Genomic DNA, 14,862 nt, shown 5'->3' with positions numbered 1-14,862 from the left:
ATCATTCCTCTATTCTTCCCTCTCCATCTCTCCGTCTGTCCTCATTTAGCACCTCTCCACTCTGCCCTTCATGGGCCATAAAGTCCCCCAAAACACTGACACTTTCGTCAGGAAGCCTCGTCAGGTACATTCGCAGTGGCTGGTCTTATATGGAGCCGTTTCGTTACTACAGTTTTTGCAGGAGCCACAGAAAACCAGGGGAACCGGTGCTGTAGAGGAAAAAGTGGGATGCCTCAACTCAATTCTACAAAAAAAAAAAAAAAAGAAAGAAAAACAAAAACACACACAGTGCCTCTCACCCTTTCCCTCAACAAAGTGAAATGAAAGACACGCTCTTTGAAATGTTAAAGGTAGACGTTTATTCTTTTTTTTGGCCACAAATCAAAAACGTGTCATGCTCACTTGTCACAGAAAAGAAAAAAAAAACAAAAAAACAAAAGCTCAGTTCGTATATCGGCATCGACCTTGCTGCCCGTGGGCTTTTCTCAGTACATTATGTGAATAATAGCACTCTATGAAGATTGAAATGTAAAAAAAAAAAAAGAAAGAAAGAAAAAAAGAAAAGTCTAAGCTCCAGTCATGGTCATGTCCTTCTTGTCAGTTTGTGGGTTTATATGTATATACACACACTTGTATGGTAAATATGTAATGCACAGGTGTGTTTTGTGTGTATGTATAAGTGACAGCCTCAGTCCCCGGAGGTCTTGATGACCTGGAACAGCGTGACGTTGTAGAGCACCTGGTGGCCGTTGTTCCAGGTGTAGAGCACACGCTCACGTGGGTTGTAGTCCATCATGGAGATGTGTGAGTACTGGTTATGGAATGGGATGTCCGTGTACTCATAGGTGGACGTGTTGGTGTAGTAGGCGAAGTAGATCTTGGCACCGGCGAGATGCGAGTTGGTGACGTAGAGCGTACCGCAGATCATGAAGGACTCGCCAGCACTGCGCTTGGGGAAACCCGTGTCCCACGTCTGCAGGATTTCCAGGCTCTCAGGCTGCAGGCGGCTGATGACGATGTTGCCCGCATTGGCGATGGTGGTGTAAACGACCCACAGTCCGCTCTCGTCGGCCATCAGGTCAATATCAGACGAGCCGCCCCACGAGTACGGGAAGGTGTTATTGTAGCCGGCACCGCTCAGACTGCGCTGCACCAGGACGCTGCGTGAACGAAAGTGGTACTTGATCAGGATGTTGCTCTGGTACTTGTTGTAGTAGAGGGAGCCGTTGTAGACCACGTGACCCGTCCCGGCCCAGGGGTGAGGCAGGAGGTGCTGAACGAAGTTCTGACCCTTCATGAAGTCGCTCAGGGTGCGGTACTCAAGCACACGCCGCCCTTTGAAGTAGCCGTCCATTGACCACACCTTGAGAAAGCAAGAAAGAGACGGAGAAGAGCCGTGAGCGGAGGGAAGGACAACAGTAAAACCAGAGATGGAGATATTAAAATGAATGAGGATGGAAAATGAATGGAAGGGCAGAGTTATCTTATAGCAGGGAGAGCGGAAAATGAAATGGAGTTCAAATTTTTATTTGCTCCTCTGTGGCCCAGACAGTTTCAATAAAACTGTCATTAGGTTGATTAGCTGGGAAAAAAGGTTTCAGCAGTCATAATGATGAACTCAGACATGCATTTTATCTTTGTCTCTGTGTGGTTTAGATATCCAGAAAGATATATGGATTCAACACAGTCAGCAGAAGGACAATGGCGCCATTCAAATAATATAAGAGGGAGGTTAACAGCAACAAAGGGTGGCCCGTCTGTTGAACTCTCTATTCTGATTGGTCAGAAGGTTTTGATTAGTTTTCTATAACAGCAGCTCTGACTGCAAGGCGAATCAGAAGATTTATATCAATCCACTTGCTCTAATACGTTGTTGTTTGTATACTAACAGCTAATTCAGGGACTTGTATGGTGGATGTTCTCCAGAAACACATTAAAGACATGGGATATTGTTGATATGTTGAAAAATTTTACATGAAAAAAAAAAGGAAAACTTAGATGTTAACATCCAATTATCTGCATGTTTCCATGACTGTTGAGTTGGTCAGTGTTATGAAAGTGTGTTGTGATGTAAATTAACACAATACTGATATGATATTGTCATATCGACCAGCCCTCTGTTAACCATTCATATATATTTCAAACTGTCTTTAATATGGACGTCCTTTACTTCAGTGTTTTGTGTTAATGTTTGCTAGCTGTATTCTGCTTTAAGTCTAGAAAATAAAGCAGAAGCAAGCAGGATTGGAGAAAAAATAAAAATGACAGAGGGTTAAAAAAAAGTGCAGATACCATCTTCTGATTTTAATAGAAGTGTAGCCTATCACCTGTGGTGACTCTAACTGTGCAGTGTGTGTGTGTGTGTGTGTGTGTGTGTGTGTGTGTGTGTGTGTGTTGGCACATCCACAGATCTTTTTTTCTCTCTCTGTGTACGTATATTCCTGTGCTCTGCACTCCACTGCTGCTGTTGCACCATGACCTTTACCAGCGCACAGCAGCAAATCAATCCTGTTAGCATCACTCTCTTCCTCACGCTCCATGCTTCCTACTCTCTCTGTCTCTCTCTCTCTCTATCTGTCTCTCTCCGTCACTCTCTCTCTCTCTCTCTCTCTCTCTCTCTCTCTCTCTGCACGACCCAAGCATCCCACAGACTGCACAGCACAGATCTCCATCTTTTCATATTCACGCTGTCTGTGACGGAGCTTTCGGAGCAAGATGACAGATACGGCTACTGTTTGCCGCTCATATTCGTCCTTCACACTATAATGAGGTCCCACTGAGAAATCGCCCACTCTTTTCATCTCTCTATTTTCCATTTCCCTTGGTTGCTCCTTTTCTCCCTTCTCCATTTCTAATCCCCCTTTTTTTTTTAATCTCCCAGTCAGAGAGTGAGCATCATATTTCCACACTTCTACCAGTGCTCATGTATGTTTGAGATGGCATGGTGTGATGTGTTGTATGACAGGATTACGCTGCATTAAGCATCGTGTTTGAGCCTGAATGAGGTTTTTTTTTTTTTGAGCCCTGTGGTCAGCCTGCGGTCTCATCCGTGGCCTTCTGAGCTGGAGATGACCATCTGTTACTCTTTGTTGTGGCAGGTGACACCATGTACTTGATGACAGTGTGATTGGTATGATCAATACTGCTATTAGCAATTCCTTGATTTATACTGTATGTTGACTAAAGTGATTAATGTATTTGATACAAGGGCTAATGTGTTTTCATTGACTGATGCCGTCATTAAATGCCGTCCAGAGACAAAAGACCTGATCATGGGATCTTTGCTGTTCACATTATCCATCACATCATCCAGCTAAAGGTCCAGTTATGTAAAAATTCTTGCTTACCAGATAATCGACTATCATGAACGAATGGCTTTTAATACATTAATAATTAGTTTATGGCTGTAAAACATAATTCGAAGTGGTTGTTCTGCTTCATAGTGTTACTTTTGAGTTTGGTTTTGAAATGCAGTGACATGCAGAGAATAAACACACACTTTTCTGTCCAATCATCTTTAAACATTGTTTTAGTTTTCAACTTTATTTTAAATATGTTGTCAGTTCCCTAATCAAACCAGAGAGAGTAAATAAATCAGAAATCTATGAATGGCTGTGAAAACTCTTCCGTTTCTAGCTAATATTTGTAACTAGTCTCTGGTCTGATGAGTTGCCTTCGGCTAAATAATTTATAAATGCATGTGATTGGATAAATCGAAGCAGAGGATCTTCTACAGAAGGCGAGGTTGTTCATGTTTAGAAACCTTTTTTGGTTGGGTCTGCTGAAATACCTTGCCAGGATCCACAGCCCCTGATTTAGACCATGGCAGAGGATAAATAATGCTATAGTTTCCCTACACTTCCTCCTCCTCCTCTCTACAGCTGCCTGTTTCATGCATCTTGAGTGCCAAGATTGTATCTGGATAGGGATTATCTGGATAAAAACAGATTTCAATCTCATGTTATGTTATGCAAGCATAAATACATCTGTCTTTCAAAACCAAAATGCCTCCCAATATTTACAACATAATATAGTGCATGATAGACTGAGTTAGCATGTTAGATGAATTGAAAAACACACAACATCTTGAATTTTGATGACCAAAACACAAGAAGTGTGTTATGAGCTGATTCGTAATGATCAATAATGTCAGTCTACTAAGCCTAGACTTAGGTCTTAGATTGATATGTGACAGAAGAGAACATTTAACCCCAGTTATTTCTCCCTGGCTATGGATTTATGTCCTAATAGTCCAGTCTCAAGGTCAGGGTAGCATGTAGTACTGTAGCTTCATGTATGATTATTCTTATTTCGGATATTTTCTCAAATAACAATATGATGTTTTAGAGAATCGAGATGATAGACTAGTGTATAGGGTTAAACCAAGATCCTAGTGTAGCTTTTTCTTTCACAAAACAGCTGCACTATTTTAATTCTGGGCAGATTTAGTACCCAACATCAGGATTTTATTTTATTAAATCATAATTTAGGAGAAAAAGGTTCCTATTCAGCCAAGCTTTTATGTCTTTAACACAGTATCTCTTTGTTCCTCTCCTCACTCTCCTTTTTATTTTCCTGCCCTGTTTTTCTCTTCTCTCGCTCCTATTTTCCCCTCATCTATTACCCCCGGTCTTTGTTCTCGTCTCCCCCTGCAGAAGTTATTTTGGGTTGTTTGTTATGTGCGGTACCCGGTAGGGAAAAGCTTTACTACATCATCTTCTTGAAGTGCTGTGTCAGGCTGCTGTGGAGCTGCTGCTAATTATGGCAAACTTTAGCCTAAACAAGTTGTTAATATCCAGCTCAGTGATGGAACGATTAATCAGGCTCGGACAGGAGGGGCTATGGAGAGAACGGGGGAAGAGGGGGGTGTAAAAAGGTGAGAGATGGAGGAAGAGATGGCGTGAGTGGAGAAGAGGAGGAGAGGAGGAGAGATGGTGATCTATCAGTGACTCAGCTCTCTCCATGCGGGAGAACAGCTTTCCAGCGTCCGTGACTCAGACTCTGTGGGAGACTCATTATGTGTGTGAGTGTGTGTGAGTAAGAGCGTATGTGGGCATGTGCGTGTGTGTGTGTGTGTGTGTGTGTGTGTGTGTGTGTAAGCACACGTGCATGTAAGTGCTCTCCCATCTCCAGAGATTCAGTGCAGTGGTCATGTGATTTGCAGGACAGTTGATGGCTTAGTCTCTCTTACCCTGTTATCAGAGCTGGGAATCATGGTGTCTGTCATCCAGGAACCAAACCTAGAGCCTGAGGCGCGGATGGTGATGGGGTTACTGACACCCGTCAGCTTCCCACAGCCTGGATTTGTAACACACACACACACACACACACACACACAAAATGTTAACCCTTTCTGCTTTTCACTTACTATTTATAACAGCATTAATAAACACTGATATACTGTACATTATAACAGATTATACTACAAAGCCTTACTGGCTATTTCCCAGAGGCACATGATCAAAAAATGTGTAAATTATCACTCTACAGTGTACGTGTGAAATAAAAAAGGGTGAACAATATACAACACGGGGAAGTACTATGCAAGGTAATAGGAACTAAAAAAAAAATAAAAAGGAATATTCATATAAATTTACAATAAATAGGGATAAATTCACATATTTACAATATATCTTTTTGAATCCATTTATTTCTGTAAAGCTGCATTGTGAAAATGTCCATTGTTAAAAGCACTGTACAAATAAAACTGAATTGAATTGCATATTGTGTTTCACTGTTTAATGGCCCACTTTCTTATATAAAGTGTTCTCTGAACAGTTAAATGTTCTTAGCTTCCTTAAAGTGTTATATTTAAAACCCTCTCTAATGGGGAAACCTGATCTTGAATTAAAAAAAAAAAAAAAAAAAAAAAAAAAAAAAAAGATAAAAAAAATCAGATTAAAAAAGCCTACAGCATTCTTAGACACCTCAACTTTAAGAAATGGCAGGCTTTGATAGTTATATGCTGAAGTGAAATGGACATAAGTCAAATAAGTTCAGTTTGTAATCATATTCTGGCTGTCAAAGTGACTGCGATGCTCCTGAGCCCCAGTCGGAATGAAATCTTTTTCTCCCTTTTCACTCTTTAAACTGAGTTTAAAATGTTAGAACTTTATTTGCAAAACAGAAACACATTTCAGTTCAGGCAAGCCTGTAGTTTTCAGAACTATATATTAAAGAAAAAGCCAAAATTTGACCAGGTGAAGGGATTTCCCAGGCCACCACACAAGTGTTTTACAGAAACCACTAGAGTCTCTAAAAAAGGTTCAATCTAGAAGCTTAGGGGTTTCACCAGAAGCACAAATTAAATAAATTCATAAATATGTAAAAATAAAATAAATAAATATGGTTTTAGAGTGCTTGTCCCAGCATGACGTGCACTGCATGTACTTTTATTGTACTTTTTATGTATTGTCTCCATCCCTGCCATTTGCATGATACCAGATTGTGTCGAGTTGTTCTGTTCTAGATTTCGATTAATTTGTCTATTTATATCTTCCTGTGTCTTTGTCTAATTGCGGAATTTTGTTCATTGTTTATGTGTTACAATTTCTCATGTTTCATGTCTTCTGATTTTGACCATATCCCTGTTTTCTTGTTTATGATTATAAATTTTCCTTATTTGATGTTGCCTACCTGTGTTTTGACCAATGCCATGGATTATGAGGATTATTTTAAAGCCTTAGTAAAGCGTTTACACACTTGCTTCCTGCCTCGGAACGAATGTTACAGCAGAGATTTCCATCAAATATCTAATGAATTTAATGGTTTCCAATACTTTTGATTTGAATACAGTTCCAGAATATAATAACTTATTCATTCAGTCATCTTCAATAACTGCTTTAACATGAATAGTACACTGCACTGTACACTGGGTATACACATTGAGAATATGTTCAGTGTGTAATAAACTGAACTGTTGTATCTTGATGGAATATTTGCCAGTTATATCTAGATAAAAAAATGAATGCTACTGATAGTGCTTTCTTGTTTCCTTGCACACAGCCATTAGGTCTATGGAAGGACCAATAAAGCTCAGTTTATTATCACAAAGCACCCATCAGATTGTGGCTGGATAACTTTAAATCCCATTAATGTGTCCAGAAGTACTCCAGGATCACCTGTTACACCCTTTATAAGATACTGTTCATAACCATTTCCAACCCAACAGAAGCCTGTAATGGTTTGTTTGAGTTCTTTCAGATAATTATAGACAATAGAAAATGTTGACCATATGGTGCTTGCTAGTTAGCCCGATTTCTTCAGTTACACAGAAAAATAACTGCAACACTCTCACTGAAAGAAATCACAATGTTGTCGTGCTCTGAAGACAACATGAGAGCATGACGGCAGGTCTGACAGGGTTAAACAATGAAATATCCAAATTAGATTAAATGACATGAAAGGTATGCAGCTCCTGCATCCAGAATCAGCGACTGTTGCTGATAATACAAGCTTATTTATGCCTGAGTGAGGACAAATTACCTTTTCTCAGATGATCTGTACGCGCATGGCGTTTGTGATAAAAATATACCAACACAATTTGTCACATGCCAGTGCGAGTTTCGGAAAGCCAGTTCTGAAGCGATTAGCTGAGCTACGATGACTCAGTGTTTGTGTTTGTATATGTCTGTAATTGATTTATGAAAAAGTTTTATTGGTCATTAAAAGAAACCTGGAAGTAATAAGCAAGCTAAATGGCTGATTAGAATACAAATGCGAGTAAGCACTAATTATATGTGGTAATCTGCATAATTCTAAATGTGCTAGCTTGGATTTGCATAATTCTAATTGTATAGGTGCAGTTTGCATAAAACAAAGTCTAGGTCACCGTCTATCATTCCTAACTACACATATGTACATTTCAGTTTGATTTAACCTCAGTGCTGTTCATTAATTGAAGACTTCTGGGTGGCTTGATGGACTTCTGCTGAAGCAGCGGAAGCTACGCTGCCAAAGACAGCACTTATAACATAGTGCAAGTTTTCTGTTTGGACTCTATCAGCAGCAAATGTCTGTAAGAATATCCAGTCTGGTGACTCACACTATGCCATTTTTGCTTGGTTGTCAAATATTTCAAAGGTCACTTACTCCTTCAAACCTAAGAATCCTATTGCAGTGATGGCTGGTCATGATATTAGATGTGAGGGCTAAAATCTAATATCCATCAATATCTTGAAAGTGAAGCTATTAAGTTTGAGCAATGCATTATATCACGAGGTCTCATTGATGCCTTGACAAGAATGATGTGAGGCAAACTATTATAAAAGCACACTTAAAAACATTTAGGCGGCTGCATTTATGATTTCTAATTCATGCCCAGCGTCCATAATGAACACAAAACATGTTAAACAGAAAAGTGGTAAGACTTTCATTCAAACCAAAAAAAGCGCTAGACTTACAGTTCTGTTATCTGTGCTTGACAACGTTTGCTTAGTCTATCTAGTTTTACTTTCTCTTCCAAAAGCATTTTGGGGAAAAAATGATAAATGTAAATAATGTAAATAAACCACCTCGTTCACATTAATTACACACATGAACGTATTTCACATGCACCTCAATCTCAATCACTGAATCACTCTCAATCACTGATAACGTGTTAGAGATGTGTCTCAAAAATATTAGTCTGACACGATTGTCACTAATAGGCTGCATGAATGCACTGACTGGGTTAGAAAGAAATCAGTCAAGGCCTCGCTTCTTACTTCTTCAGTCCATTTTGTTTATTTTTGCTACAACCACTGGTGGTGCTGTAGTGCTCAGTTCCACAAAAATCCAAAATAATCCAAGGCATTTGTTAACAGCTAAATAAATAAATAAATAAAAAAATTTTTAAAAAAAATCCAAATGATACCAAAAATGAAACCTTATTTTGATGTATTTTTGTCTTTGAAAAACAGGGAGATGGGCTTAGCCCTGTCTAATCTTTTAGCAGAGGCCCTAATCCAGGGTAACTAGAAAATGTGATTACAGATTAGTGCTGGTTCGAACAAGTGCAAGAGCTGTCTAGTCAGTAACTTAAAGGGACGAATTCCAACTTGAGAAAATCTATAAATGTTAAATGTCAGGGCTGTGAAATACAAAGAAATGTCATTTTAGATCTTGTCTGAATAAGTTGTTATTTAGATTTTTGTGAGAGAGCTGTTCTGACTGAAGGAGAAACTGCCATGGAGGATATTGAAGCAGAGAGATTTTGTATGGTTAGATCTCAGGAGAGGACACACCAGGTACCCTAAAAGTGGCATTTGGGTGTAGTTCTAAACCAAGGAACATGGACAGCATGTTGCAGAACCCATACTAGGACAAAAAGCTTTGAGCTTGAGTTTTGTTATAACATGGAGCCAGTGAACTTTATGCTAGCAAAACAAAGGGTTCCTCAAGGGTTCTTTTGGGAGGTTAGGGTTAGGGTTACCAGGAGGAGGTGTACCATTTGTTGTGTCCCACAGAACCTTTAGGAACAAACTGAAAACATGTCAGTGTCCAAAAAAGATTTAAAAAGCTGTCACAGGCTTCTCACACTTGGCCCATGTTGTTAGGCAATAAAGGAGAATAGGAAATGGACTCATTTAGCAATGGAAGGGAATATATAGAGTTATATGTTCCTTATATAATTTTTTCCATTGATTAAAGCTGTGAAGTTCTGCACCTAGAGACTAATGAGACAACGGCAAATGGCTTGGATTAACACTGCGAGGCAATTGACGCAAAAGTTAATGTTCATCTTTAGGTAATTATAGTCATATGAAAAGCTTCAAAGTTGAAGATAATCAGTTCATAATTTGAAGATAATCGGTTCTCTATTTGGCATTAGGGCTTTCCTCACAGTTATCAGTGTGAATATGAGTGTTAATAACGTGATGACACTCACTCCGCACCCACACAAAACACTCTCCCTCGTTCTCACCCAGTTTCTGCATGCAGGAGTGAAGGCGTGTCTCCAGCAACAGGACTCTCTGCCGGAGCTCCTCGTAGTCGTAGGCTCCCATCTCCTCCTGGATGGCCATGAGCACCAGTGACAGGTTCCTCACCTCGTCTCTGAGCCGCAGGATCATCTGCGCATCCGTCTTATACTGCTCCAGCACCGGCAACAGGGGGAGTAGCTGGGTCACCTTGTCCTTTAGGTCCTAGTAGATAGATAGAGAAGAAACAGTTAGGCTTCATCTCATTTCATTTCTATTATTGGTTCAGTTCTTCGGAAGATAAGAAACCAAACGGAAAATTGGCTGCAGTTCACTGGTTATGTCCAATCCCATGCAGCCTAGAAAGGGTAGGGAAGATATGCACACTCCTCAATATCACCTTCAGTGAAGCAAAACAAGGAACAGCTATTCAAGACTAAAGTGTACATCTGATTCCATTTCCAATATGCTATATGCTACAATATCAGGTTCAACTGAAAGAAGTAAATTTGAATGTCTTTAAAGTGCCCCTTTAATCTAAATTGGTGTTTCAGAACTTTTTGTACCCGTCCCTTAGTCTTATGGACACCAGTATTATACTATATGTGGAAACAAAAACAGAACCATATGTCATACCCCCGGAGGTGGAGCTTGCTCTACAGTAGCAGTGTGTTAGCAGCAGATAAGGTTCATCTGTGTGGTTTTTTGCTGTGCAACTTTCCACACACTATACCCAATTCCAACAATCTCTTGATTAAGGAAAAATATGGTTGGAGTTTATTCTTTTGGAAGAGGAAGGAATTTGTTATATTATCCAACTTGGGGCTGTTGGAATGCTGGAATATGTTGCTTCCTTAGACTGAGCAAGAATGTGATTCCGTCTTTATACACTATCGAGTTTCATCAGGAACTGCAAGTAAATGGCTCTCGTTAATCACTTCATTGTTCTGCATGTTTACTGTAGCTAGCTCAACTAAGCTACTCACAGGTTTGTGTAGATTTCGCAGGGATGTGGCCTTTCAACATGATGTCACTCTGACTTTCTGTTTCAGAAGGAAATACATCAACATACAGACTCAAATCACAGCTAAGAAGCCATTTAACTCAAAGCACTTTAACTCAAAGGTTTAGGGTTTAACTTGAAGTCTGTCCTAATCTATATGTTGAGAGTTCGGTTTAAAACTGGGGGTGTATAGAATTCTGGTTGTATCATAGCCAGTAGTAAGTAAAACCATCACAGACTTCATCTTTGGTCTTAGGTTTAGGTTAAGACTTTTGCAATTTCTTATGACTACACTCCAGTATCCAGTATACCAATCCAGTATCAACAGGAAACACTACATCCATTATTGTTACATGCAGTAAAGTATCTGAAGTTCAGCACTTTCCCATGGTCATGGTTGCAGTTTATCCAGAATACTGGGTGCAACACCCTGGATGGCAAGTGACTTCATCTCCACATATACACCAGCATTTTTTTTTTGTTTTTTTTTTTGGCAGAACCCGATGGAAACCGATGTGGATGCAGGAAGATCATTGGAAATTCCACACAGATAGTAATCCAAAATCAGGATCGTACTCCAGAATGTGAGGCTGAGGACCGTGAGGATTGGTCATAGTTCAACAGTAGATAAATAAACAAATGAAATGGATTGTGCTTTGTAATAAATTGTGTAAAGCTATTCAAGGTTCTTGGGTTGGAAGTGTTCAATTTGGGGTTCTTGTGCACTGTGAACAGAAATTTAGCACAGCAGTGTGATCAGCAGACAAAAGTAGCAGTACATGGTGATGACTTTACAACTACCATGGGGACGTGTAATGTAGTGATGTAACCAAATACGAATACATTATTCATAATTAACAGATACAAATATGAATTTGTTAGAAAATGGCACACAAACTTTAGGTTTAAATCCGAATACAGATTCAGCTCTGATTATTTGCAGCAATAAACAGATACAGATACAGATAGTGGCACTGCATTAAACCCCTAGTTAAGTTATATGCTATTTGGAACTATGTAAAATGAGTAGTTTGTAAACTTGAGCCTAGCAGAAAATTACATTTGCACTAAGCTACAATCAACAATCAGTCTACAGTCAAGTTGAACTGTCTGCTGTGGATTTATTAAAAAAAGTGTCATGAAGGCTCATGGTTCAGTTTCTGCTTTTAGTATCATGTCACTGCATATTGTTATGACTTCACTGCGCACTGAGGCATGAGCCATCACAATGCCGACTCGTTTCAGATTGATGACCATCCGTGCAGATTTCGCACAGCTGTTGAAAAGATGTCCTCACTACAGACTTATTTGGTTTCTGTCTTGGTAGAAAAATGTTCGTAGTTAGTAAGCCCTTGTGGAAAAATCCACTTGTGGCATCTGTGACTTTGAGAAAGGACTTGGGACCAGATGGAGCACTAGATAGCATTAATAATTAAAAACAAATATGAATGTACAAAACAGCATGCAGTCAGCGAAGGCATGCTTTGGGAGAGAGGGGACTGTGTATGCCTTAGGCCATTTGACTGGATAGTGTGGCAGAGCTCCTGGCACAACAACATGAACATGTCAAGGTCCAGCATTTTCATTCTAGATTGTGTTTCTTCTGCCTGGTGTTACAACCCATGGCTGTTAAATGCTTCTGTCAAATCTGTCACTCGAGTCCATGCTCAGGTCTCTATGCAAGATCAATTCTGGGTAGATTGGTGCATGGTTTAATCATTGCAACATCTTACCAACTGAGAATCAAGTTTATACCATTCAACGTTTCTTTACTTTTGCTCACCAGTGGCCAACAGTTCAAGTTCAAACTGTACAAAAATTCTTTGAGTTGTTGTCATTTGCAATTGAATGCCTTCTTTGATCCATGTATCCATATTTTGACAGACAAGACATCCCATCTTGTGCCATCCCTTTTCCCAGCCACTGTCAAACTTAACATTCATTTATCTCCACTAACTGCCTTATCCTGGTCAGGGATGTGGCAGATCCGGAGCCTATCCTGGGAACACTTGGCTCAAGGTGGGAATACACCCTGAATTGGACACCAGTCCATTGCAGGGCAGTTTATCATAGACAATCCACCTACTGGAATGAGGAGAGGATGGAGGAAACTGGAGAACTCCAAGAAAACCCACGTGGACACTGGGAGAACATGTGAAACACTACACAGACAGTAACCCGAGCTCAGAAACGAGTGACCCTGGCAAACCTGGAGCTGTGAGGTTGCAACACTACCTGCTGCACCACTGTGCTGACTAAAACAGGAAATAACATAGCAAATTGAACCATATATATCATTTGACTCCCTGATCTGTAAGTGTAATGCCATCACATGTGGTTCAAGCTGTACCTGAGTCTGCACCTCTGGTTTTAGAAGGACAACAGATCAGTTTCCTGGTCCACACCTGGGTTCAAAAACAGCTTTAACACTGATCAAACATACTAAATTGCATGTGGGAAAAAATACAAGTATGATACCATCTGAGGACGCTTTTCCAAATGTACGCAATTATTCGGCATGTTGAAGAAATAAGTGGAGTGCATCAGTGGGCTTGATGATTTCTCTAATCAGTGATTACTGGCACTCAGTGAACTCAAGATGATCACTTTCCCTCCTCAGCTTTTCACTTCACTCAAAATCCCTCTTTCCTCTCCAATTCAGAGTGGTGCCAGCCTTGCAGAAGTGATCTCCAATGAACCTCTGATTTGACCTCTTTTGATCAGAATGTGTCTGCTAACTCAGCTGAACAGTATTCCTCTTTTAAAGTGCCAGGACTGGTCTCTTCATTTCAAGCTCCATCAGCTCTTTCAGTTGGGGTGTAAGAAAGGGAATTGTGGAGCACCATCATGGGCATCACTAAGGGGTGGCCAGTGCCATTGTAGCATAAAGCATGGTCACCTCAGACACTACTATTATTGTTGTTGTTGTAGTTGTTGTTGTGGTTACCAATGTCATATGATGTGAAACTAAAGGACTTGGTAAATTTGGAATGCCCACTACAATGTATCTGGGAAATATCAAAGTTCATTTCATTGTCCAATGGTGAGCATTGTCAACAAGTGTAATGTCCCAAAGGGACAAGCTCATGTAGCTAGATAACAGAAGTGAAACTATTCTCTGGCCCCACTGACCACACCATATTATATTAGCTACAGTTAGCTAATGATATTGACTTCATAATGCTAGCATACTTCATAAGATTTAGCCTAATGTTATGTTCACTATGCCTTTTTAGCAGTTTGCTAGATGACAACAGGACTCCTACTCAGGCCACACACAGATAGGGGGAGCCACATTGAGTCATTTTCTATAGATACGGATTAGTATTTTGCCACCCAAATAAAGTTATTGGGTCTAACATAGCCACTCCACTGTACAAGGTCATGTACACATCATGAACAGGATTAGGGATCTAAAGGGGAATGAGGAATCAGGTGTGTATCGATACTATTGGTAGCCAGCGGAGGTGTGGCTGCTTCTTCCTTGTTAAGGTTTGTTGTAAATCTGGTGATGGAGCGCCTCTCAGACCAGCGGCGCTGCATCATAAATCTCATTTTCCCATTTTGAGTCATGAAAATTTGGTCTCATTAATCTGCTGGCCTGCCACAGGCAACTTTGAGCTCCCCACATTCATCAGTTGCTCGTGGTACAATAAAGCCTGCCTTCTGCAGACTGGCCCTTTGAACCATCGCACAGCACCACAGCAAGACTTCCCTCAAAAACTGACTTTTATTCTTTATTCATTGAAAATTTATTGACAGATGAACTGCGATTTTGAGGACATGTTTTGAATAATTCTCTTTGGAATGATGGTGAGAGAGGTGGACTGACATGACTGAGTTTAGGCTCATAGATGACGGGACCCCTGAGGCAGACACACTATCCCAGGCTCTCCTCCTATCATTAGGCAAGAAGGACTTGGTCAGAATATTAAAGCCTGCTTTAGCACACGCACTAGA

General features: G+C 40.1%; 1 protein-coding gene across 3 annotated transcripts in view; it reads right to left on the bottom strand.

The window, feature by feature from the left end:
- Positions 1-342: 342 nt before the first annotated feature.
- Positions 343-14,862, bottom strand: part of olfm2a (olfactomedin 2a) — a 111,232-nt gene continuing 96,712 nt past the window's right edge. For all 3 annotated transcript variants that reach the window (XM_026945958.3, XM_026945957.3, XM_026945959.3), the window contains exons 4-6: positions 9,905-10,124; positions 5,192-5,298; positions 343-1,363 (exon numbers count right to left, since the gene is read on the bottom strand). In XM_026945958.3, the coding sequence (XP_026801759.1) occupies positions 689-1,363; positions 5,192-5,298; positions 9,905-10,124 (1,002 nt within the window). In that variant the 3' untranslated portion in view covers positions 343-688. The remainder of the gene's footprint in view (positions 1,364-5,191; positions 5,299-9,904; positions 10,125-14,862) is intronic.

Source organism: Pangasianodon hypophthalmus, chromosome 23 (assembly GCF_027358585.1).
Source record: "Pangasianodon hypophthalmus isolate fPanHyp1 chromosome 23, fPanHyp1.pri, whole genome shotgun sequence".
Taxonomy (NCBI): domain Eukaryota; kingdom Metazoa; phylum Chordata; class Actinopteri; order Siluriformes; family Pangasiidae; genus Pangasianodon; species Pangasianodon hypophthalmus.
This window is presented reverse-complemented; position numbering and strand designations above follow the sequence as displayed.